The following is a 26787-nucleotide window of genomic DNA, read 5'->3' on the forward strand; positions in this document are numbered from 1 at the left end:
ATTCAAGCCTTAATGGAGACTCGTGAAAAACAAAAAAACAAAAAAACAAAAACACAGACTCAGGAACTAGTAAGAGACACTCAGATAGGGGCGCCTGGGTGGCTCAGTTGGGTAAACCGCTGCTTTCAGCTCAGGTCATGATCCTAGGGTCCTGGGATTGAGCCCCACATCGGGCTCCCTGCTCATGCAGGAAGCCTGCTTCTCCCTATGCCTGCCGCTCCCCCTGCTTGTGCTCTCTCCCTCTCTCTCTCTGTGTGTCAAATAAATAAACAAAATCTTAAAAAAAAGAGAGAGAGAGACACTCTGATACCTACAAAAAATTTAAATGGAGGAGCTGAATCGAAGCTGCTAAGAAGAATAAAATGATTTGTGTCAGAATTGCAGATATAATAAAAATATTTCGGGGTGTATACAGAAGGAAGGGTATTTACTTTCACACGATCTGTAACACTGCCTGGTTTCTTTTCCTTTCTTTTCTTTTTACAGTTTTATTGATTTATTTTTTAAAATTTAAATTCAATTATAATTAACGTATGTATTATTTGTTTCAGGGGTACAGGTCTGTGATTCATCAGTCTTATATAATACCCAGTGCTCATTATAACACATACCCTCCCCAGTGGCTGCCTGGTTTCTTAAGCAGCTGCAAACCTCTGGAGTCCTCGCTATGTGAGTCAGATCAGTCACTGCCACAAATCTTGTGACAGGCAGCCAGACACAATCCTAGCTGATCCAGGACTTTTTTTCTGTGTGCTTCTCTGTCTCCACTTTTTACTTTATATTTTCATTTAGCTTGGATTACCTTTTAAATTTTAAAACTGTTACTAGAAATAAAGAGTATTTTGAATGTTGGACAGCTGAAGAAAAAAATGACAGTAATCAAGACAGTAAAGAGCTTAGTGGAAATATAATGATTTGAGAAATGCAATTTAATTTGCATAACAACAGTCATTTTATTATCAAGATGTTAAGCACTTGAACAGTCTACACTTTATTTTCATAACAAAGAGACGAATAACCAGTAAAAGAGATGATTTTAGGAATTTATTATTTTTTTAAAAAAGCAACTTCCAGAGTTTGTCATTGTGCAGGGTTAGCCCAGTCTCCTATAGCATGGTACAGTGATAACTGATTTTTTATAACAATGACTCACTGAAGATCCGTAACTGTCTTCTGAATTATTGCAGAAAGAAGAAAGGACTAGAAAAAGAGTTTAATGTTAAGTGTATTTAAAAAATCATATTCTAATTCTTTTAAATTGGTTATCCAAGTATGATAATATAGTAGAGCTCAGATAACTAGAAAAGGCAATTGACTAGAATACCCCATTCCCATCTGGTGTGCATTAACAGGCTTTTTACTGCATATATCTTTATATAGTTCGCAAGCTAATTCAACCCATTTTACACAGCATTAATTGTTTTTATTGAGTTGGCATTGGGCTGAAACTTGCTCACTATGTCATAATTATTATTATCTTTTCTAGTTCTTTGGTGGATTTTTCTCATCTGACAGTGTTTGGACTCTAAGTGTTTATGAGACATCAAAATCCTCTTGGCCCATTTTAGTGATATTTACAATGAGGTGACCCATGGCCAGATATCCAAGTCTATTAATGAATTTGCCCACCTGCTCTGTTCTTGATCTTAGTCAAAGAGAGAACTTTTACAGTCTCGCTGCAGTATGTGCAAAGCTCCAGGCCAGAAACTGTTTGTGAGCTGGTGTTCGATGGAGAGGACCACGGAACTCAACGTTCTTATTAATGCTGTGCAAACAGGGGTCTCGTCATTTTGGTAACTATTTGTACATTTTGAAAAGCAATACAGTCTTGGGAAAAACCAACAAGCACAGCTTGGTAGAATAACCTGCCATGAAATATCATTGGCTTTATAATAATTTACTACAACCGTTCTTTTTATTCACACTGGATAGGAAATGCTTCCATCTAACACATGAAATACGAATATATACAACAAAAAGTTGGCTTTTATTAAAAAAAAAAACTTCACAAGGACAATAACATGGGGGTTGAAAAAATAATTTTGTGCAGTTTCCTGATCACAATCATATGTCTGCTGCCTTTTACAGGGAATGATACAAGTACTGATAGATTTTATAAACCAGTCAAAGAATTTTGTCTGGACTAGCCTACTATTGCCTTATTCGTATAGTCTAGAAGTTTCACCTTCTCAACTGTAATTCTAAATGACTAGGGATGACATGATGAGTCCCTTTTAAGGACAAACCCTGCTAATCCTCTTGGAAATCAGCATGTATTTGCAGTTCCCTATTCATCCGAAAGTTCACCAAGACATCGTGGAAACTGCACAGGGCTTCTCACTGATGTGCTGTTGAGATCCCGAATGGTGCCCGCCATCTTGTACAATGTCTGCATCTTGGCTTGAACTTTCTTATGGCCCCAGTGAGTCAGGCGGCAGTGGTGTGGGGTGGACTGTTCTGTACTGCCAGCAGTCAAAACAGTTGCCATGGGCTCAACGTCTCTATGCTGTGAGCCCGGGGAACCCATTCTCCTATGGAATGGTTTGCTGGAGTCCAGCAATGTCACTGCAGGCGGCTGAGACATTGCGGCCCCTGCTTCATGAGGGACTATACTAAAGAAGAAGCCTCATGTTGTAAGAACAGACAATACAGGCCAGGTTGAGGGGGTGGCAAAGGGAGGTTGCTTTCAAAAGTCCTGGAAACCCTCTCTGATTTTACCTCTATGAGAAGGCTGGGCATTTGGAAGTGGCAGGCTGGGAGAAGGGCTGGGTCTGAGGTACACTTAGAGACATGTCAGTTTGGCATTGGCACTGCAGATTTAGTGCCTGTGGTCCCCCACTAAGGCACTCTGCTGAGACCTATGTTCCCCTGACTGTACCTTTTATGCCCAAGGATTCCCCATTCCTCCATCAATTCCTGTTTGTTTCTGCTTTCTGAAGTGGGGATGGAAAATAGAGCTCATCTCTCTCTCAAATATTGAGGAATGCTGGCTCTTTGAAGTTCTGGTGTGAGGATTGTGAAGAAATTGTTGGGCTCCTGGGATAGTGCCGTGATTGATGAGCAATGTCTGCCATGGCTACAAGAATTGGTGTTGACGGAATATCTGTGTTCTAAGTAAGGTACAAGAATCAGGCTGGCTTGATGGGTTCTTGAAGGATCTTTGGAGACCATAACTCAAAGCACTAAGGTTATATTTATTTTGTATTCTGCTTTGTTCCAGAAAATTTTAAGACTTTGAGCAGTTTGGGAGAGGAATTTTAAGACCTGTGGAAAGCTGGAGGGGAAGATAATTTCGAATAGGGTGGTGCAGGAGGCCCTCTGTTTTCATGCAGGATGATGAAGCCCAATGTTTAGAAAGTGATGATAGGGCTTACTGATGACAACAGATTCAGAAAGACTTGGAGGAATGGGGTGGATCCCAGGCCTGGTGGGAGTTTCAGGCAGAACATCTAGTATATTCCTCCTGGGTTGACAGCTTATATTTATGAGTATGTTGAAAAGCCAAGGAGAAATACATTTGCATCTACACATACATGGCTTTTTTTGTGGTTAATTAAAGAACCTGGAGATGGTTTCCATATTATGTTAGGACCATTGTCCCTCAACTCTACCTAGAAATCTCCAGTATACAACTTTACCAAGAAAGAAAGAAAGATAAAAAAACCAGTGAGATTGTATGGTAGGTGCTAGTGATGCCATTTTCGGAAGATCAACTCATGTTTGTCTCTGAAAAATGGGATCAGTCACTCCTTTATACTTCTTAAGTGATTTAAACTGAAGCCTAATCTTGATTTTTAACACGAATCATTAACAGGTTGCTTTTCAACAGTGCCATTGTCTGTTGATTAGTGGACCATGTCGGGCCAAAGCCAGCCACCTCTAGCTGCTGGTGGCCTCGGGGTTTTAGAAACTGTCTGATGCTCTCATCAGTACTCGCCAGTCAATGCACACACCTGATTTCACTTACACAGCAACATGGCAACATACCTTTTTCCATCTGTAAACACCTGCTTTCTTCCTCACTTGGAAACTGGGAGAATTTGAAAGGAAAATAAGGCATATGTTTTTACTCCTTTGCAAATCCCAGGTGAACATGCTTTTGGATACCTGTCTGATGTTGAGTTTCTTGCCACAATGGGGACCCCAAGCTTTTCCCAAAGTTGTAGGCAAAGGGTTTTCACCTTCTTGGGTGAGGATTCCTTGGTTCCTAGGCCAAGGGTCCAGGGCCAAGTGATGGATATGGAGTGGAGGAGGGAAGGCAACATTTAGAAACCCAGCAATGTTATTTCTCATCCATCCGACTCTGCGTTTCACCCTCAGAGAAATGATTTTCTTATTGGTCTCCATGAGACACAATCCCATTTAAGAGCATCTCAGCAGTTTCGCTGTCTCTGGAACCTTCTAGAGGTGATGGCTGGCTATAATTGTGACTGTAGGTGCCTCATCATTTGTTTTCAGGCGTTTCAAAATTTCTGTTTCTTTCTGCTGATCACAATTGTTGATGTATTGGCATTACAAACCAATTTTTAAGGTGTGTGAAGGTCAGTGGGCTTTATCACCACTCATTTCCAAAGCAGAAGCCTCCCCTAACTGGAAAGACTTATTCTAACACCACAGAGGAGCCTTCTCCCCAAAGTTTCTAAGAGCCCAGAGCATGAACTTTGGGTTCTAGACAGAAGGCCTAGGAGGAGGTCGGGAGGGGGGTGGTGCCCTGTTGGGAGGTGGAGCTTGAGGAGGAGGGGGAAGGATGGAAGGTGGAGATGGAATTGGAGGGGTGGGAGCACTGGGGGGTGGGGGAGGGCAATGAGGAGCAGGGGGCGGGGGGGTGTAAATGGGGGCAGGAGGCGGTGAGGTGGTGTGGTAGGCGTTGTTGAGGGGGTACTTGGCGGGCTGATTGTTCTTGACTCTGGTGAAGTTGATACAGCGCCCCTGTAAGAGAATCAGAGAGAAGAAAATGTGAGCTGATGTTGGCTGTTTACAGCAGGGCAGGTGGGAGGCCCGGTGGGCAGCTTAAAAGAGATGTATAGGAAGCAGACATGATGTTTATGACAGTGCTCTCCTGGCAAACGGTAGAACTTGGCAACAAATAAACTCCCCATTTCCTTTTTTCTGGACTTACCGTGTTGTAAAATGGTTTGTTAAAATTCATTTTCCTGAAGGCTCTTTCTCAAAAAGGAGGGAGAGGAGGGGACTGACCTTAACTGGACGTGTGGGGTCAAGCTGTCTACAGAGGTCATCAAATTTCATCTCAACAGCCTCACCAGCCAGGAACTGTTATCAAATGTTCTATTTCATAGATAGGGAAACTGAGCCTCAAAAACATTAAATCTCTTTCCCAAGGCCACACACCCGTAAGAGGTGGGGTTGGTGATTCAAATCCCAAATAGGCTCCAGAACTTCTATTCTTCCTGCTACACTCTAGTGTCTTCTAAAGGCGGCGGGGGTTGGGGTGGGGCTCCAGATTTTTTAAACAAACGGAACTTGTTTCAACTGATTTCAGTGATACTCCTGGAGGCAGGAGCAGGTTAACACCATGAGCTTCTCCTGTACTGTAATTCGAGCTGAGTCAGTCTGTGATCTGCATTGTCACGAATGTGGCAAACTGGTGTGATTCTCATAGGCACTCATGCGGTTGCCTCTCCCCATCAACTTTTACCCCCTTCAGCCACTGGCGCTGAGTAGTGACTTAAGGAGGGAGCTCCCCCTCCTGCTGTGAGAAGATACCAGTCGATACAGCCCCCCTCCATGCCCCTGCCTTCCCCGAAGCTCTGTCAGGAACAATTTATCCTGCCCTTGCTCTGGTTGGGGCAGTCCTGCTTCTTCAAGATGCTGCTGCCCCTGCTCAGGCACACTTAGGTTCTTAAGAAAATACAACTTGGGGATATTTTATTGCAAAGCAGACATCTACCCTGAAATCTACCAGACATTTCCTGGGGACCTGACTGGACGATGCAGAGCAGATACCTAGAGCCCCTACAGCAGCCTCTAGAAAGTCCAGAATCTGCAGCCCACCCTACGTAGCCCTCTCTCCTTTGTGGTGTCACCTCTCAGCTCTTCAGAGTCAGTCCTGCCGGCCCTGCCCCCCCAACAGATGACATTTTCCTTCCAGTGCCTGTGCTCTCACTTTTGGCATCAGACCCTCCTGCCTTGCCTGGGCAGGGTGTGGACCACCCTTGTGGGGTCCTAGCCTCCCTCCAAATTTCCCGAGCCTGCAGGGCACCTTGTTGTCCCCTCTACTGTGTGTCCTGGATGCCTGCAGAATTTCCCCCCAAAGCGGCAGGGTGGCGGGCCATGCCTTTGAGGCTGCCCTGTGGGTTTTTCCCAGCTTCACCCTCCAGGATGGACGCCCATCCTATGGCATTTGCTCTGGCTGGGATATGTCCAGAGAGGCCGGAATTTCCCTTGTCAGGTCTTTGGAGGAAGGGGCCGAGGGAGAATGAAGAGGGCGAGTCTGTGGAATTTAAGGTACAATCACCTGTAGGAGATACAAGTGTGTGATTTGAGATGTGGCTCGGGCTGAGAGTCATAGCAGGGACACCATGCATGTTTGTGGGAGACAGTGGGGGCTGAGCCAACCTTGCCTCACATGCACACACCCCACTCATCCGAGTCCTAAGTCGGTCCCTTCCCTCCACACATCTTTCCCTGATGACTCTAGCCTCCATGTATCCTTTGCTTCCGTCCCTGAGTTCTCTAGTTACAGTCAATGCCACACAAAGAAGCCTACAAACTATAGTCTGTAGTTGTTTGATTGGTGAATGCCTTGCCTCCCTGACCAGATGAGAAACTTCTGGAAGGCAGCAGCCTTGTTTTGCACTCTGCTGCTCCCCTATTGATTTAGGAATTACAATGCCATATTTAGATGCCAGCACCCTATTCCTCTGAGCGTGCTTTTCATGAGATTAAAGCAGGGCCTAACCTTGTTAGGTTCTGACTGGGGGACCACTAACTGCAGAAATAAGTTCCTATCTTCTCATGGCATTGCCCAGAACTCCCAGATCAATGCAAAGCTTTCACAGGTTAGGTTGACTTTGTAACCCGGTGCTGTAAGTTCCCAGTTGTCCAAGCAGCCCTCTTTTTTTAAAAATATTTTATTTATTTATTTGAGAGAGAAAGAGGGAGGGAGAGAGAGAAGGAGCAGGGGAAGGGGCAGGGGGAGGGCAGAGGGAGAGGGAGAAGCAAGACTCCCCTCTGAGCGGGAGCCTGATGTGGGGCTTGATCCCAGAACTCTGGGATCATGACGGGAGCCAAAGGCAGACACTTAACCAACTGAGCCACCCAGACGCCTCCTAAGCAGCCTTCTTTTACAGCTGTTAAAAAGAGAGAGCCAACAGGCCTAAAATGGAGTCACCTGTGCTAATGCCCATGTCAGCAAATCAAGACTCAATACCTAACCTAATTGCGGTTTCAAACTTTCCCAGAAAAGTAATCTTAAACCTGTCAATCTGGAATTTCCTGGTCAGCATTAGTGAGGTAATCTGCCTGATAGGCCCCTTCCAACCCCAAAGAAAGATGAGGTAATCCACTCTTTCCTGTCCCTGCCTCCTTCTGCTTATAAGAGTCTCCCATTTTGTACAGCTCCTCGGAGCTCCTTTCTATTTGCTAGATGGGATGCAGCCTGATTCATGAATTATTGAATAAAGCCAATAAGATCTTTAAATTTTATTCAGTTGAATTTTGTTTTTTAACACAGCTTTATAAATCTAAGCCTTGGGAATAGTTTATTTATAATTCTGGATAAAACTCTTTCCTTCAAGAATGTTAAAGTCCTAATGAGTACCATCTGTGATAAATTCCTTTAATGGACAACTCAGAGTTGGGATTTACTGTACTACATATTCTGCCTTTTGTTCCTAGATATGCCAAGTCAGACAAAGAGACTCAAAAGATTCATTTCCTCTGAAGATGAAGGAGAATTCTGGACCTGAAGATGGAGCTGCTGGTGCCTGGGGTCAAGCCCAATATGGCTTCAGATTTCCCTGAGGGCTGGCCATCCCGTGGCTCCCTCCCTGGGTGGGTGGTGGTGGGGGGGGCTACAGCAGAGAGAGGAGGCATGCTAATTCACATACTTAATGCTAATATTTTTACCAGAGGCTATCTTGTCCAGAGACAAAGTCAGGAGCTCCCAGCCTTCTACGAATACATCTGTTCATAACCCAGATTAGGATCCCCAGATGTCTTCAAGAAATGATCCACAGAATAAAAGATGTTCTCTCACATCTATCTGTCAGCTGTGGGGGTGGGGGATGGGAGTGAGGTGGGAGAAAGACCTCCTTAGGTCAGTCCCTCCAGCTGCTGTCATGGCCTCTTGGCCAAAGCAACAGAAGGATGGGGCAGGATGGGGAGGGAGAGAGGCAAGAAGCCCCTTTCCTGTGGTCAGTAACAGTCCAGGGGTACACTCATGGGTCTCCCGCTCCAGAGCACTAGGCTATGGTTCACTAGGTACCCCAGCCCACTGGAGCTGGGCGCAGCAGCCCAGAGCTCTTAGTGAGCAGCCAAGATGGGGTGGGGAGCCAGCTCACAGTCTCCTCCATGTCCCCACTGCGTGACATGGGGTGGAGATAATAATACCGCCCGCCGCTTAGAGTCATTAGGAGGATTAACTTAATCAATGTTGATGAAGGCCTCGGAACAGTGCCTGCCACATGGAGTTTGTAAATGAAATTGAGTCGAGATGGAGAAACAGATGCTCAGACACAATAATGACCTTGTCCAGGGTAGGAAGGCCAGTGGGAGGGAGTATCAGGTTTTCTGACTCCAGTTTAGTGCCTTCTAAGTGAGCTGCAGACTAGAGCCTCCACACTCCACACCTGGTTCCATAACAAAGCTGGTATAGAGGGGGAAAATGTAGCACTGAACATGTGACCAGAGCTGTCCGCAGAGCCCGCTGTCTTATGCACTCTCTCTAACTTCCTGTGGCACGCAACTCCTGTAACCAATTCTTATAGGACCTCCTACCATGCTTTGCACACACAGTTGACTCATGATGCATCTACACATATTTATCATCCTGAAGAAAGGTGCAGACTTGGCATAAACAAATCCCTGGGGTCAGTTACAGTAAGATGCAGTTAGGACTTCAGGGAGGGGTGTGGCTACAAATTAAGTTCTTAAAACCTGGAACCAGAAGAGCCAACACAAACACTGTAACACTTAGACCATATAATTGGCCTGAAGATCAGTTTACACGACATCATTTTTGGCTTGTGAGAGGATAATAGAAAGGCCAGATGTTCTCAGTGTCATATATGCCAGCAAATCTGCACCAGTGTTTGCTTAAAAGGTTGCTAGGACAACCGGAGCTCTCAGTTCGTACACTGGTCTTTGTAACCCAGTGAAATTCTTTGCAGGATTGTTTTTGGGAGGTTTGATTTGGATCCAACATTTGGCTTTGACCTCAGTTTACCTCGGCTTGCTCATTTACAAAGTATGAGTGCCAATTATTTTCACACATTAGCAACAAAATACTCTGGTTAAATTCTAAGAAGAAAATGCAACAGTATCTCCTGCTAAGTGGTGGCTTAGCAGGATGCTAGGTGGCTTTTCTCCTAGGCTGGAAAGCGCCATTTTGATTTGACTGAATCTAATGGTGTTGAGAGGATTATTAGAAATATCTAGGCACATCATTTTTACTCATTATTTTCACTGTACAGAAATGAGACTGAGGACTTAGGCTTATTTAAAAATGGCGCCCAAGATGACAGAGCAGCAAATGGTAGAAGTGGGATTAAAACCAGCTCTGCTTGCCTTAGGCACTTATTATCCTCTTTCCCTCTATTATCCTGAAGATAGACTAAAAATGCAAATATTTTCTTGAATCACTTGTAGATGGTATCCCACAATGTAGCTCTTGGCTACAATCCATCAACTCTTGATATAGCTGTCAAGAGATCTTTCCAGAACACATTGAATTGGTCAATTCAATGCCCAGCTCAAAATCCTTCAATGGCTCCCCATTATCTTTAGAATAAAATCCAAATACCTCTGATGGCATATGCAGCTCTTTGTGATTTGGTCCTTGCTTACATATTTAAATTAATTTTTTTCTTTTTTAATTGCAGGATGTCCAGCTTGGCCTACCCTAAGCCCTCTGCAAAAATTTGTTCAATGAAAGAAGATAATATGACATTGGGTATTCTTTTCACTCAACATTGCTTCCCAACTGGTGGGTAAGTGTCTCTGAGGCGACCTCTGGGTCTTCTCCTTTTTTTTTTTTTAAAGATTTTATTTATTTATTTTGACAGAGAGACAGCAAGAGAAGGAACACAAGCAGGGGGAGTGGGAGAGGGAGAAGCAGGCTTCCCTCTGAGCAGAGAGCCAGACATGGGGCTCGATCCCAGGACCCTGGGATCATGACCTGAGCTGAAGGCAGACGCTTAATGACTGAGCCACCCAGGTGCCCTGGGTCTTCTCCTCTTGAGATATTTATAGGTTCAAATTTAATGTGATGCTCAACAAGTACTGCTTATATCCCCAAGGGTTTCTGAGGTGGAGCAAGCCTTCTTAGAAAGCTCAGACTTTTCCCTGCAAGTTTAGGTTCTCAAAGGATCAAAGGTCCATGAGCTTGCAGTTGTGAATTTAGGTCTCCTTAGTCACCTCCTTATGGTCTCTTTGGGCTATCTTCTAGGTTCTTGGGGAAGGGGTGGCAAGAATGCTATGTGCTCCCCTTGATTTCCACACTAGAAATGTTAACAAGAATACTTTTTGGGGGTTACTTTTGATTGATTTGTCAGATGAAACCGTTCTTCAGCAAAACTCTTTATCTAAGTTGGAGGTAACACATTCTGAACAATCATGGTGTAGTCATGAAAGATGAAAGATCTCGTTGACCAGCTTCCGGTTTCTTCTCAGCTTTGAACCATAGACGCTGATGGTCCACAGGGAAGAGAAATAAGAGACTGGTGGTGTGGGGCTGTCTTCTGCTCTGTGGGTCAGGGCTGGGAGGCAGAGTTGTACCACCAGTTCTACGGATCACACACTCATTGTAAAACCTTGAGTAAGTCCCTTTCTCTCTATGGGCCTAAGTGTCTTCATATATAAAAGAAAGTTTTGCACTAGCTAGATGACATCCATGGGCCTTTCAGCCCTAATATTTTATAACTCCATCAAAATCTGAGTTGCTTTTGAGCCTTTTGCTCAGATACTGTAATCTGAATTCTTCAGGGACAGCCAGTTTGCAAGTCTTTTCATACTACTGAATTTGGCTAACTCTTTGTATTGCATTGGATTTATAAAATATTAATAACTTGAAAATTCAAAATTGGACTCTTCATCTTCTGCTCTTTGGTTACCGTGGTAAGAACTCAAGCTTGCCTCTCAGTCCTGAATTTGGGTTTGTGGCATGATGGGGGAGATGTGAGAAGAGCTGTGGGCTGATTGTGTGCAGAAAGACTTGCCAGTGGTGAGCTCATGTGTGCTGAGTGTTATAAAACATCTGTTTGGGTATCAGGCACGCTCATTGGAGAGGGAGCTGGCCTTTGGAGATGGTTAAAAATATGCCATGGCTCCCAGAGATTAAACCAAATAGTTTCCTATGAACAGAGGTCACTTAAGGAAATTGGACTTCACAGGAAGAAGACTAAAATAATCAGATGGAAAAAGTATAGCATGTATGCCAAATTTCTTCTGACAAATACTTTTTCTCTCTATCTCGGTTCTTCCATTGATTGTCTTGTTCGGAGGTATTTTTCAAGTTACAAATGGATGGGGTTTCCAAAGTTTGTTTCAAGTCAGTTGTTTAGAATTGGGAGCATAGTTTCTCACTTAAGTCACTCTTGTAAATGGGTATTGGTTCTTAGGCTAGACCACAAAACTCACTGGGGTATTGAAGGCAATTGACGTAATCCTACTGAAGTTGGTGCTCTAGTGATAAATGAGACACATGAGTAATGAATGGATGGAGGGCTGGATTAGGTGACTTAATAGTGCCTCCTATCCCATGTATGTTTCTCTCCATTCGTTATGTGTACATTCATCCTTTTGACAAATGGTTTTTGAGTGCCGGCTATGTTCTAGACACCTTATATGGTGTTGAATTCAGTGATGAGCAACCAAAAGCAGCCCCTGCTCTCTTGAAAAATATAGTCCACAGGCAGAGAGAGATATCAGTCAATTAATCCCATAAACAAATGGACCGTTGCAACCATATTTGCATTCTGTGACACTGGCCTTGACCATAGTTGATTGGACCAGAGGTGGGCACCTAACCTGAGCTAGGCCAGTCAGATTCTCTCTTCTCCGAATTTGGAATTACAACTGAGTTACTAACTGAGGCCGTCAGTTAGGTTGATCCTTTGAATAGAGGGGATCAAAGTGGGAACTGGGAGGTGGCTCTCTTCTGCAAAGTCAGGGAGAAGCAGAGTTCTGATTCTGTCTCTAAAAGATCCTTCATATCCATTCACTCCTCCCTACTCTCATTGTCACTCAATCTTCTATAACTTGGGCCACTAAGTAAACTGGCCTTCCTGCTTTCAACTTTTCTCTTTTCCAGTTATATTTTGGTTCCCAGATGAAATTTATACACATACACACATAAATGAAAATGTGTATGTACATACATAGATACATGCATGTTTGTACACATATACAAGATGTATATATGCATTTATAACACATAGACACACATTCAAAGTTGTCTTCCTGCTTAAACTCTTCAATGCCTCCCACCGTCTGTAGGAAAATACCAGGTTCCTCAGCATGCACAGACCACTGCTCCCTCTGTGTTTCTTTCTGCTATCCCATTTCCTCCTCTTTCTTTGAACCCTACACTTCAACTTTGGTCCATCATTTGAAATGAAGCCCCCATACTCTGGCTTTTTGTTTGACAGCATTCATTCATAGGCCCAGTCCCACGACAGGGACAAAATGGCATAGAGATATACCTGTCTTGCTTCTTTCCCCTTCCCCAGAGCCGGAGCTGGGGGCAACAGAAAGGATGTGCTGTGAGTGGTGGTGCCAGAGTCCTTCTTGACTGCCTTCCCTCCACCTCAGACTTGCCCTGCCTATAAATCTCATACAGCAGCCTGCCTTTTATGTGCTGTTCATGCGAAAGTATCCAAGGTCAACTCTTTCAGTTGTCTGATTCATTTTGCTGACACACATGCTGTCACTCTTTCCATAATAACTTCTTTGGAGGCCAAAACTGAGGGTATGATGAAAGCAGAAAGGAAATACTTGGTAACAAGAGGAAACTAGAAAAATGAAGGGGCAGAAATAAAAATGGCTCATCCTTTGTGGGACAGGTGCAAGCATAGGACTTCTGAAGGATTACTACTGGGATTAGATTTATTTAAGAATAAAATTCAGGGCACCTGGATGGTTCAGTTGGTTAAGCATCTGCCGTTGGCTCAGGTGATGATCCCAGAGTCTTGGGATCGAGCCCCGCGTTGGGCTCCCTGCTCAGCAGGGCGTCTGCTTGTCTCTCTCCCTCTGACCCCCCCACCCCCCCCACTCGTGCTCTCTCTGTCTCAATGAATAAATAAAAAATCTTTTTAAAAAATTAAAATTCCCTTTTTCTCATCCAATTACAAAGTTCTACATTTTCTTTGTGGAAAATTTGGAAAATGCACAAAAGAAGGAAGAAGAAGAGAAGAAGAGAAGGATCTTAAGGTCTAACCCTCAGAGTGTTACCAGGTAGTGCTTATTCTTTCATAGCCCCCCGCCCCAACAGAGTGGTGCCTGAATTTACAACAATAGGAATCATTCTGTACCAAAGTTTTTAAACGATATGCTGTGACCATCTCTCCCCTGCCATTTTCAGTATGATTTGCTATGATTGCATAATCTTCTATCACATGGAAGCACCGAATTTAATGTTATTAAATTCTTTATTGGGCATTAAGAGTACATCTAACTTCTAATTTTCCCTAACACGTCTTCAATAAACTTTTGAGAAGTCCTAGAATCAACGGTTGATCTTTGACTAGGGATTTTTGTATCCAATTTCATATGTGAGATTGGCCACTTTTCTTTTGTTGGGTGCTATTTTTGTCATCAAGATTATGTTAACTTTACAAAAGAAATGGGGAAGATTTTCATTTCTTAATATATTCTGTATTTTTGAAATAGCATGAGTTATTTGTTCATTAAAAGCATGAGAAAATTCTCTCTAAATCTTTCCAGACATGCTGTTTTTCTAGAATGCAGTTCTTTGATGACTTTAAAAGTTTTTGCCACAGGTGTTGACCTATTCAGGTTTTGTACTCTGTGTGAGTTCATTTCCATAATTTATCCTTCCTTAGAAAACCATTCATTTTATCAAGGTTTTTTTTAAGCATTTGTTTAGGTTTGTGGTTTGCACAAAGGAAATTCTCACAGTTAATTCTATTTGTGGTGATATCTCTTTTGTAATCATTGATATTATACATATTTGTATGTTCTGACTATTTTTTTTACTTTCAAAGATTTGCCAATTATATTAGCATTTCCGAAAAAGTTTTAAGACTTATTTCTCAGTTCTACTGATTTTGCTTTATTTTCATTAATTTGTTCTTATATTCATAGATTTCTTGTTTCTGCTCTCTGTAGATTTGTTTCATATTCTTTTCTAAGTTTGAAGTGAATGCTTAGATCATTTATTTTCATTTTTCTTGTTTAATAATGAAAAAATTTAAGGCTATGATTTCTCCAAATCCCTTAAGTTTTTATTGTGGTGTTCCAATTGTCATTATTTTCTAAAATCTCATAATTGTAGTTTTGATTTCCTCTTAGACTCAACAGTGATTTATGAGTGTTTTAAAACTTCTAGGTGCTTTAAAAAAAATGTTTAATCCCTTATTAACTCCCAGACTTTTTCTTTCTTTTTCTTTTTTTTTTTTGTGGTCTGTAAAAACTATACTTTCTCTCTTTTTCAGATTTTCTTTGTTGCCTTAGTTATAGTCAATTTTTAGTTTAAAAAATGTGAATTCTCAATTTGATGGCTGCACTGTTAAATATTCACTAGTCATTTTTTATTAGATTAAAAGCCTCTATATTGTTCGTTTGTTTAATCTCCTTGCTCTACTGAAGTCTAAGGGTGATGTGAATTTATTAACTATTCCCTCTCGATATTTTAAACAATTATATTTGTTCAAATTTTACTTTGCTGCTAAGTCATTGGGCTACTCAAGAGCAGTAGGGAGTGGGTCTCCCTCAGAGCAGTCGAGGTAGGGAATTTCTTTTGTTCTAAAAAATTCTCTCTTCCTGTTTGGTGGTAGCTTGTCTGGAAAGATGTCTGCCATTAATTCCTTCTCTCCCGTGCTCGGGGGCCATGCCCCCGGGGAGGAGGAATCTATTTCTCCACTTCCTCCGTGCTGGGTTGGCTTGTAACAGTTTTGAATAATGGAATCTGATAGAAGTGATGTTGTGCTAGTTTTGAGCCTGACATTAAGATGCCTGGAATTTTCTGCTTCCTGGTTTTGGGGCCCTGAGCCTCCATGGAAGAAGTCCAGGCTACTCCATTGTCCTCTGCCCTACTCTCCTGTACTCCCAAGTGGAGGATCGCGGAGGACAGACAAGTGAGGGAAGCAACCTTCTTGAATGTCTTGCCCAATCAACCTTCTGATGACTCCAGCCCTAGCCACTCACTGATGGCAACTTCATCCGAGATGCCAAGTGAGAATTATACAGCTGATCGTGGTCAACCCACAGAACCGTTAGAGAAAACAGCAGATTGTTGTTCGAAGCCACTGTGTTTTGGAGTGGTTTGTTACAGAGCAATACTGAAATGAGCAGCAACTCATCTCTTTGTCCAGGAGGGTCATTCCTGGTTTGTGAAGCTGAAAATGGTGGTTGTGGTAGGTTTCCTCTGTTTTTTGGACTCTTAACTTGGTACCCTTCCCAACGTTGCTGGTAAAGATCCAGATCTGTGTTCTATTTATTGCCTGCTTGCCTGGAACTTCACATCGCTAGAATCCAAGGGCCCCCTGGAGAAAGATGAGATCGCTGGATGAGACAAAGATATGACCCCAAAGGCAACCATCACACATTTCCCCTTCTGTTTCTCGATACCACCCTGCACTATTAATTATGAAATGTAGGCTGTTATGACGACGAGCAAAGGCCGGACTGGGAGAGGACTGGGAAAGATGTTGCAATAATGAGAAGACATTGCCTATTTACACACTTGCGAGCCTCCTCATGTGAGCTGGGCCTGAGACACCCTATTACCTCCTCCCAGGCTGCCAGTGGGTAGCTTCAGGCCGGAAAGTCTGCCCTGATTCTGCAATCAAGTGAAACACGTGTGTTCAAGTTGCCGTTCTGACATGACAGTCTTTTAAAGTTTGACAAACCATTGAAGGCAACAAAGACAGAAACCCACACGGTGCCATAAGGAATTGTTTTACAAACGAAGCTTCACCTTCTGATGCTTAAATACCCTCTTTCAAGTTGCATCATTATATATAAAACCATGGCACGGTCATCCACATCTGTCTAGTTCTGACAAATTAAAAAAAAAAAAAAAAGAAGAAGACAAAATAGAATTGGAGAAAGGAGATCCAGGAAGAGTGATCAGGTGGCCAAAGGGCTGTTAGTGGGGACTGGCTCTAAAAATTCAGACTGAATTTCAGGATAACAAGACGAAGACGTATGCAGAGATACCACAGAGTACACTTAAGAGGGGGAATTAGTTGAAAATATTTGTTGGCTCAAGAGGAAGTAAGTCTGAAAGGTCTGACCCAGTGTAGCATACTCTGTTTCTTAATTTCACTTTTTTAAAAAAAACAGGCATGAGTATTGACCATCCCCGCTTCCTTGGTGGCACCGAGTCCACTGTGTGCATCGTGGGTCCTGCTAAGCTGTGTGGCAGTGACTTCTCCAAAGAGCCTGGTTTTAACTGACATTTTGGATGAATCTCAGCAATAATGTTGCTTTAACGTACTTTTCTAAGATTTAAGAGAAAACACTGCGGCCTGGTCCTGCTGAGTGGGTGGAAGTCTGACCCAGGATGAACTAATTTTATTCAGAAGCTTCTCTCCCAGTTAACAATCTTGAGAACATTTTCACGGCCTTGTCCGTGTCCCCAGTTAAACGGTTCTCCCTACTTAGAACAGTCATTAAGATAATCATTATTTTATTTATGTTGAGGTATTTGCCTTAAAAAATTGGTGCCAGAAGATAAGCTGACAGAGATGGCTTGGCCAGCAGCCTTATTTAGCTTGGCTGTCAAAATGTAATATTATGAAATTACTTGTTCCTCTGTTGCATAGCTCCAACCTCATCCTGCTCCATTTATGGAAGCTCATGCATGAAGTTTTGTTTTCTTCTTCAGTACAATGTGAGGAATCCCACATTTAGAATGAGTTCTTTTCCTCTGCCTGTAGCTGCCAAAGTGCTTTCCCCAGACTGGAGGGAACAGTAACTTCAAAAGAGAACAATTTTACTTTTACGATGACAATATTGTGTTGGCGAGTGGCATCCTCAATGGGTATGGGTTCCCTAGGTTCTCAGCACCTTACACATGTGCCATTTTCCTGTCCACGACCCAGTCCCAATGGCTAGGCTCCCTATCTGAGGGACTGGTCCTTACGATGAAGCGAAAAGTTTTATGCTAATCACCTCTACCTTTCGCTGAGTGCTTCTACTGTGCTAGGCTGGGTACTAGTTCTTTAACAGATATCGTCTCATTTTGCACTCTTCATAGCATGAGTGCTTAGTATTATTACCCTGATTCAAAAATGTAGAAACAGGCTTGGAACAGAAAGGAATTTGCCCAGGATCTTTCTGCCAGTAAATGATGCAGTAGAGATTTGAATCCAGATCTGTTTGACTCTCAACTCTTTCTTCTTTCTTTTTCTTCCTTCCTCCCTCCCTCCCTCCCTCCCTCCCTCCCTCCCTTTCTTTCTTTCTTTCTTTCTTTCTTTCTTTCTTTCTTTCTTTCTTTCTTTCTTTCTTTCTTTCTTTCTTTCTTTCTTTCTTTCTTTCTTTCGATTATTTATTTATTTACTTATTTGAGAGAGAGATAGAGAATGTGCAAGAGAGAGCATGAGAGGTGGTGGGGAGGAAGAGAGGGAGAGGGAGCCCGACTTGGGGCTTGATCCTAGGATACTGGGATGATGACCTGAGTTGAAGGCAGACCCTTAACCGACCGAGCCACCCAGGCGCCCCTCTCAACTCTTTCTTTTGAGCAACATGTGCTTTTAGACTGGAACGAATCTAGGGCAAAATGCATCAAGAGGTATAGCTACTTTGTAGAGCTGGCCACCAGTAATATTGTACGTTTGAGAATTTGCTTTGGGTCCCAGTACATCCCTGCTGCCACCATTCTCTTCTAGCTTTCCACGTCTCTACTTATTCCTTCCTTGGAATTTCAGCGCCCTTCAGCTGCATTTCCTGGAGAAGGGCCCCATCTCCCTAGTCTTCCTTCCAGTCAAAACTTCCTTGTCTTGTGCCTCCCCTTGCAAACCTTCTTGGTGCTTTCTATGTGACCTATCTCTAATCTGATCCATGTGCTGGGTCCACTATGAAGGTTTAGTCCTTAATAGGAACCTTCTTTCCATGGACACAAATATAAACTCTAACAGAGATGGCTAATTATCTTCCGTATCCATTTTCACGTTCTTCCTTCAGAAGGAGAACCCCTGAATTTCACTGGGCGTAGGACCATCTAGCATTGACTATATTTCCCAACCTCCCTTGCAGAAATCAGTTCAAGAGGTAGTGGATGCTGCTGAAAGGCCGTGTGAATTTGCAGATGGGGGTGGCTTCCTTTGCATTGAGGTGTGGCTATGTAACCTACACTCTGACCGGAAGTGATGCATACAAATTCTAGGCCGTGCCTTAAGAGGAAGGGGATTACCCTCCCCTTTTCCTTTTTGGGACTCTGCAGATGAGAGCCACACTCTAGGGATGAAGAAACATGAGAAGAAGCCTAGGTGCCCGATACCATGAAGCCACCATCCTGACCCTGGATAGCTTCTCCCCAGATGGTTACATGTGTGAGACAAAAGGTTCTATCCTGTTTAAACCTATATTATTTTGAGATTTTCTAGATCAGCTGAACGTCTAACCTAAATTGTATTACTCCTAAAAGGAAACTCCTGAAAATAGTGTGTAATTCTAAAGGAGTTGCCCCAATACTGGGCATCTGGGGTGTTGTCCTGGTGATCTCCTGGGAGCAGGCTGGGCTTTGGTGAGCTTCTTAAATTTTGACCATGTAGTTGGGTACCTGCTCCAAATTTACATAGGCTGATCTCTACCCAGCTGGCTCGGAGGAGCCCCCTCAATTTTCCTGGACTCATCTGCTCTTCAGGTAGGGGCTGGTGTGATCCTGTCAGAGTGCCTCTCAAATCAAACCGAAGGAAGACAGTAGTCAAAACCCTGAAATATCATGGCTGATGTTTGCGATCGGCCAGACACAGAAATGGAAAATTTATAGCACTGAAAATCTGGGTTTCATTTAGGAGTGAAAAGGCATTAATTTTAAGTTATCCAACCTCAAAATTGGTTTCAGGCCTCCACTGGGACCCAATATTCTTCCTAATTATGAGACCATGTAGAGTTGGATCTGAAATGAGACCATGACCCAGTATCAAAACGCCTCCTTTTCATTTTGGAAACACCTCACAAATTTAGGCTGCACTAAGGAAATATTTGCGATAATTCTCCCCAGGCTGGGCTGAGCCTATGTTCTGTAGGGTCTGAAAGAAATGGTTTGTTAGACTGATATTTAATGAGAGCATAGGAGGAATCTTTAAGAGGAAAAAAAAAATACACCTCGAATCCTTTGGAAAGAGGCAGGCTATCAAATATAGCAAAGCTTGTGGGGATCTCAGCACCTTAAATATAGATAAAAGATGTTGTTAATGACCGGTTAATCTTCTTTGTTCAGTAAAAGTGGACTTGGCAGAGACCTCCACTTGGAGACATTGTGGGTGGCATCCCCTGCTTTGCTTCCATCTATTTAAATGCTCCCTCCTGGTTGCAAAGCCCTTACCAGGAGAGCAAAAAGTCACCCCAGGTGCCCGTGTGGGCCTGGCGGCAGAATTCTTCTCAGTATCCTCCCACGGGTTACATTGCTGCTTCTGGCTAGTAGCATTTCTCACTTCTTGAACAATGTTTTGGCCCCTAGGCTCTGCCATTCCTGCACATTGATGAGACCCTTGAAGCCAGCTCGAGCTTTGTCTCTCCTGGTTTCCCCAGTCAACTGACCTTTCACAGGCCCTGCTCGACAGGGGTGGGGATGGGCTGGAGCAGGTGCTTACGTTCACCTCACAGGAATAAGGCTGCCTTGGAGAGATGGACAAGACGGGCTTTTGGTTAATGTGCTATATTGTATAAATAAATCCATTTGCTGGTGTGGCAAGGGCAGTTCGGGAATGTAAGTTGCCAGGTGGATAGAAGCCATCTTCCTGCTCACCTGGTTTTGCAGAATTGAGAGCTCAGGACTGGGAGGCTGTGTGGACCACAGGAAACAGAGCCTTCACCTCCTGACTCAGGAGCAGTATGGATGTGAAGGTCTCCAAGACTTGGCCTTTATACACAACACTGAGGTCTTCACCTCTAAGGAGTGTGAGAAAGGCAAGTTTACCAAGGGGTTCTGGTCCACACTGGACATAAGCAAAAGGTAAAGGTCGTGTTCCTCCAGCGGGCCCATCTGCCGTCATCTGCTGTCTCCCAGCTCGTCTCTCTGAGACATTGTTGGCCTCCCTTTCCAGTCCATCCTGCTGCTGAGATGCCAGCTGCCAACATGGCTGACAAGGCGCTTGCAATCAGCCTCACTTCCTGCTGTGCTCCCTCCTTCTCCTCACCTGCCAGCTCCCGCAGCTTCTTTTCAAATCCACGATCACCGGTACTTCATGACCTTTGCCTGTGCACTTCCTGGAACATGATTTCCCCTAAACTTCGCTTGGCTAAGTTCTACTTATAACTTAGGTCTCAGTGTAGCCTCTTCCTCAGACAGATTTGCCTGCCCATGTCCTACCTCACTCGGGCCCACCTGCGTATCTCTCTCATGGCCTCCTGGCCTTCTCCCCTTCAACCTTTGTCATCACCTATTTGTGTGTTTGTCTTTCTCTTTGCCCGTGATACCACAAGCTCCCTGGTGAACACTGAATTTTCTTCACCACCCAGGGCCCGGCACAGAGGGCCTGGTAAAATAAAGGAATGAAGAAGCAGACCCTGCTTCCCAGGAACATGGGGCAACATTTGTCCAATGCTGCACAAAGCCCCATGAATATTGTGATACTATTTGTATCATGTGAACAAGCTTAAAAGCCTATCGAACGGGCACAGGGTGGTTGTTGTTATAAGTATAATAGCCATGATTTACCCAAGCCCTGTTATTGTAAAACCTCGCCACAACCTTGTAAGGTAGGTATTACTCTACCCATTTCAAAGACAAAGAAATGGGGGCTCTCGGAGACTGAGCCCAGGGCCACATAAATAGTGAATGGCAGAGACAGGATTGGACCTAGGTTGGTCTGACTCTGAGCCTTGCATGCTTTCCCCTCAACGCTGCTGCCTCTGCACTGTGTCCCTTGGTATTTCCCCAGCCTCTAGGTTATAGAGTGTGTGAGTGTGTGAGTGTGTGTGTGTGTGTGTGTGTGTGTGTGTGTGTGTGTGTGTGTGTCTACCTACAGGGGTGTCTCCTAGCTGGGTCCCTTGGCCTGCTTACAGAGATCAGGTCTGGAGTGAATTTGGGCAGAGAACCCAAATAAACCCTGTGAGTCCAGATAGTCCTGAGGAAAGAAAGGTGACCTCATGCTGAGTAAGAGCCATCTTTGTTCTGTCTCCAAAGACCCTGCACTGTGTGTGGGGGGTGCTAGTGGTTTGGCCTGCTCCCCCTTCTGCTGCGATGCTTACCACCCCCTCCCAGTTCACTGAGGAAGAGGATTCTTGAGGCTGAGAGACGTGGCTGGGACGGAGGCAGAGGGATGCAGTGGCGAGGCAGTATGGAGACACACCACAGTTCCCCATGGCTAATCTGCTCTTCTGGGAGCTTCAGCCGTGAAGTGATGAAATAAGGAAGAAGCGCAAAGCCCAGGAGCAACTGCAGTACTCTTGTCTTCTTTTTGGCCATCATGAATTCTACCCGGTCCTTCCATGTTTCCCACCAGCATTCTTTCTTTAAGGGCCGGGACTTTGTCATATTATCTGATCTAAAAGAAGCTTCTGGAGTAGCATCAGACACTGGGTAGATGTTTGATAAATGAGCTGTCTGATGGGGTTACAGACCGCATCGCAAAGTCGGAGAGGGAGCTGAGGCCTGCGTTGTTAGTTTCTTTCAACTCATTGTTCTTCCTCAGCTCCTCTCTCTCCCCCAGCCTCCCCCTTTTGCTTTCCCCTGCTAGGACACGGACACCCCTGGGAGTGGGCTCGATAAAACTCCGAAACCTGTCTGCCTTGAGACACTCTCTTCCTACCCGCCAGCCCAGACATGGCCAGCCTACCACCGGGTCTGCCATTCTCAACGTTCGGCCTCCTCTGTGGGCATCTCCCGAGACCCCTCTTAAACTGTCAGTATGTTACCTGGGGAGGATACCCCTTCAACGCTGGCACCTGGCGCAATGCTCCGTCCTTTTGAAGCCAAGGAAAGGGCACTCCGGGTCGTTAAGTCTGGGGGTGGTGGGGAAGGTGACACAGTGGGTGGGAATGGGAGGAGCAGAACGTGGGCACGTGTGCAGCAGAGCACTTAAAAAGGAGGAGTAAGTACACGAGAACACGGGACGGGGGAGCACAGCAGGGAAGTCAGCACAGGAGCTCATCCACGCCAGCTGGGAGCATCACAGACAAAGGAGGGAAGGCGGCACCAAAGGTCTGTCCGTGCATCTTTTGGACCTAGTGCTTACCTTCCCAAATGTGTTCAAAGACCCAAAAGAGACTGGTTTTATCTCCAAGGAGACTTTGGTTCATTTTTCAGTCACAAGGTATAAAGTGGACTAGTCACAAAGTGGTTAATATTTTAGGAATACTTTCACAAAAGGGATTAGGGTTGAACTTCTCTGCCCCTTGTGTCATTTTTCAGAGGAAAATGACACTTTCAAAGTTGTCAGAGCTACATGTTTTGGGAAGGAAGCAGGATATGATCCAAGAGATGCATGTGTCTGACGACTGCTGTGCAGGATTGTGCCAGGACATCTGACAATCCTTATGTTCTCGTGAGCAGAGTGCCTAAGTTAATGGTGGGGCCTTGTAGGCACTTTCTAGAAGCGTGGAATGCAAGTCCATTTTCTGAAACTTTGAAGTAGGGCATTTACTGGCCCACAGAGGCACCTTTTCACTCTCCATTCTCTTCCTCACCATCCAGTGAGTTCAGGGTCATTCCCTACTCCCTTGCAGCCTGCTGTTGTTCTGACTGATATGAGAGCAGCCCACTAAATAGGCTCCTGGGGAAAAGACAGTTATCTTGGGTTGTTTGTTCATTACTAGAGTTCATTGCTGCTGTTATAGAGAGTGACTATAATTTTGCAGTGGGGACAGATGGGGACAATGATGGTTCTGTCACTCTGGAATTAACATCTGGGAAAACATTACTGTCCACTCGAAACCACTGAAAGAATACTGGACACTAGCTTTTTAGACTCTCAATATTTTTCACTTTTAAGGGTTCAGATCTTCGGCCAGCATGCCAGAAAACATGACTTCATCATACTCTGTCACTGGGTAAAGAAAAGAAGTTATGAATAAATGAAGATTGAATTTCATACCAAAGCTCTGAGTCCAAAAACCTTGGGGGACCACTAGACAAACAGAGTAACAAGAGGACCAGGGGGTGAGTTTTAATGATGGTGACCTTGCAAATGAATGTCCCAGGAGACCTGGGCCGTGGAAGTGAAGGTGATGCTGGATGCTGGATGCGCTGGAAACAGAGGAGACCACAGCAGAGAACCACGGCATCCTGGTGTGAGCGACCACTCACACCGCCTCACTCTGATGTAATCAACTGGAACATTTTTCTACCCACTGGGGAGTCTAGCTCAGACCTCATAGATCCAGCTCTACGCTCATCCTTTAAGGCTCACATCTTCTTCTTTCTCTCTCTTTTCTTAAGTTATCACTTTTCTCACTAAATAAAAGCAATTAAGGGCACTAAAATTTTTATGGAAAAAAAGAAAAGAAAACCCCAGGCTCACTATTCCATCGTGATGACTATTAATATTTGGGGGCTATATGTTTATTTGTTTCCACCTTTCACCGTGTTCACATTTCAGTGGATCCCCTAATTTTGGGTGATGCAACAGGAACCAAGGATGATCTTCCTCTTCTTCCTCCTCTTCTTCTTCCCCTTCCTCTTCCTCCTCCTCCCCCCCCCTCCTTTTCCTTCTTCTTCTAGATGGGAAACTGAGTCCAGGCAAAATTTAACTGACTCACTGACAGTCTCCTGGATGAGCTGTCCTGGGATTAGAATTGAGACCCCAACTGAATGCTTTTTACTTTATTTTTAGGTCCCCTTTTTACCCTCACTCACATTAAAAGTTGAATTATGATATAGGAACAAGGTGGGGCTTTATCTGGAGAATTTAAAAGAAATAATCTTTCATTTGGGTACACAGGCTAGTAAGACCCCCAGACTCTGATACCTCTTCATGTGAGGTTTTACTGTATTTTACGTATATGCAATTGTATGGATACTTTTGGAAAGGTACCTTAAGTAGGTCTCCATGGGAAGTGACTATTTTGGGGAGAGTGTCCACTGGCTTTGCGTCTTCTGTAATTGGGGAGTCTCTTTATAGCTCCTAGTCAACAAGTAGCTGTTATAAACATGTAGTGTCATTTAAAAGCGCCACACTGTGCCTTCCCAGGTGGTTCCACTTCTCAGTGCATAAATGAATAAATATTGTTTAAGTCTTTTCTGTGACATTCCATCCATCTTCTCTATTGCTTGAATGACGTTTTATTTAGTAGATCTTCATTTTGTTATGACAGTTCATATAAGCTGTATTCCCAGGATATATCAAATAAAATCACCCATTGTATTCGAGGTAATGATGATCTCTTTAAGAGTCTCAAAACAAATTTGGTACAGGGGAGAGGAATCATTGGAGCATAGGGACCTCCAGGGGTCCAGTGCTCCATCTTTCAGTTTTGTGATTAGCTAGGATTGGCCCTCTGCAGTATCTGCTCAGAGAGAAGACATGGACCCTGTCTGTACCATCCATCAGAGGGGAGTCAACTGCTTGCTACATAAATTCATTCTAAGCAGTACATTCAACGGAAGCTGAGCCATGTTGAAGTTGTTTTAAAGAAACAAAACAATATACACAGACTTGCTTTAAGAGCAATTACTATAATTTGTAAATATAATTCAAGGAGGCCTTTTCTGTTGTATATACAAACTGTAATTTTCTTAGTGTCTCAGACCTAAGAGATTTCAGACCCAATGACTCTTGCTCCATCATCAGATGGGGGAAAACTCCCCTCTAATTGTCTGTTTACCTAGATGGAGGCATTACTTATCATTCCAGGCACCAGTGGTAACACCTGGTGGATGAAGAAAGCCAGTTTCGGGAAACCATACTACAATGGCGACTGTTTAGTTTTGCCCCAGAAATTCAAAGTCCTCCGTGGCCTTGTCTACGGATACCTCAGGAGCTCTTCATGAGGAGGAGGCAGCAGGAGTCCTCACACACTCACATGGCTGGAAAATCTGAGCCACGATGAGGAGGGTGAGGGCGCAGGTCCAAGGTTTCTTTGCAGCCATGAGACTGTCTTGGCTCCCTTTGTGGACATTTCTGTTAAATAGCTTTGCCTTTTCCATAGGTGGGACCATCAACAACATAAATGTTAACCAAAACAGACTTCAAGGTAGTGGGCCTCCCATTTCGTTAAATCATGGCTCTAATACTGAAAATTTATTAAGATGCAAAATGGTACCATGTGGAGTTTGGGAGGGTTTCTCTTCATTAAATTTCCTCACAGAGTACTACTTTGGTTTTCAATAGCTAAAAGCCTGTTCAAAAAAATGCACAGAAAGGATAGCTTTTGGACCAGCTTCTGCTGGTGGAGGCTGCTGTGGCCAAGTTCAGCTCCTGCCTCAGAGGGACAACAGGGTCCATGAGCACTTTCTACCACATGTACTGACGACTCCTGGCAGAGAGGGAGCCTGATGCTTGGGAGAATGGAGTCAGGATGCTGAAGAGAACTGGACAAGCTGGAACCAGAGGTTAAATTAAATAAGACCACTCCTTATTTAGGATTAAAAGCCAGGTCTACCACTTAAGTAAAGCAAATGGATACTGTGATGGGGGACTCCCAGGCCAGTCACAGTCTGGGTGAAGAAGATCCGGGGGTTTCTGAGTATCTGGTCAACACGAGGCAGCTGTGTGACTGCCCGAGGAAATCGAATGGATTCTCAGGCCACACCTCCCTCAGGTGACCAGCCTGTTTTATATTTTGCTCTGTGGTGATGAGATCACACCTGCTGGGAAACTGGGGGCCCCTCCATCAAGAAGGCAAATTGGACAAACTCAGAAGATTCCCAGGAGAGCTACTTGATCACAAGCATCACCTGGGCCCCTTGTTAAAAACACAGATGCCAAAATCTGACCCTGGACCTACTGAATCAGAATCACCAAGGGAATCTGTCATTTCAGTATACTCTGAAAATAGTTATAATCAGAAAGTCTTGTGACACGTGGAGATCATGGATTTGTTAAGCATATAGGACAGTGCCTGGCTCATATATTAGCAATATAAAAAATGGTGAATGAATAAAAGAACAAGATCGACTGCCAGGTAGTTAAGGGAGACTCACTGATACCCTAATTTTCCTCAGTTGTATGTGGGTGGTGGTGGTGGTGGTGGTGGGGTGTGTGTGTGTGTGTGTGTGTGTGTGTGTGTGTGTGTGTGTGTGTGTGTGTGTGTGTGTGT

At 44.1% G+C, this 26787-nt stretch overlaps 1 protein-coding gene across 1 annotated transcript in view; it reads right to left on the reverse strand.

The window, feature by feature from the left end:
• Nucleotides 1-1033: 1033 nt before the first annotated feature.
• Nucleotides 1034-26787, reverse strand: part of ANTXR1 (ANTXR cell adhesion molecule 1) — a 215675-nt gene continuing 189921 nt past the window's right edge. Inside the window, exon 18 of the mRNA XM_025868548.2 lies at nucleotides 1034-4929. Coding sequence (XP_025724333.1) covers nucleotides 4669-4929 — 261 coding nt within the window. The 3' untranslated portion in view covers nucleotides 1034-4668. The remainder of the gene's footprint in view (nucleotides 4930-26787) is intronic.

The sequence above is a fragment of the Callorhinus ursinus genome, unplaced genomic scaffold (genome assembly GCF_003265705.2).
Source record: "Callorhinus ursinus isolate GAN/ISIS: 27379988/994484 unplaced genomic scaffold, GSC_fseal_2.0 scaffold10, whole genome shotgun sequence".
In the NCBI taxonomy this organism is placed as follows: Eukaryota; Metazoa; Chordata; class Mammalia; order Carnivora; family Otariidae; genus Callorhinus; species Callorhinus ursinus.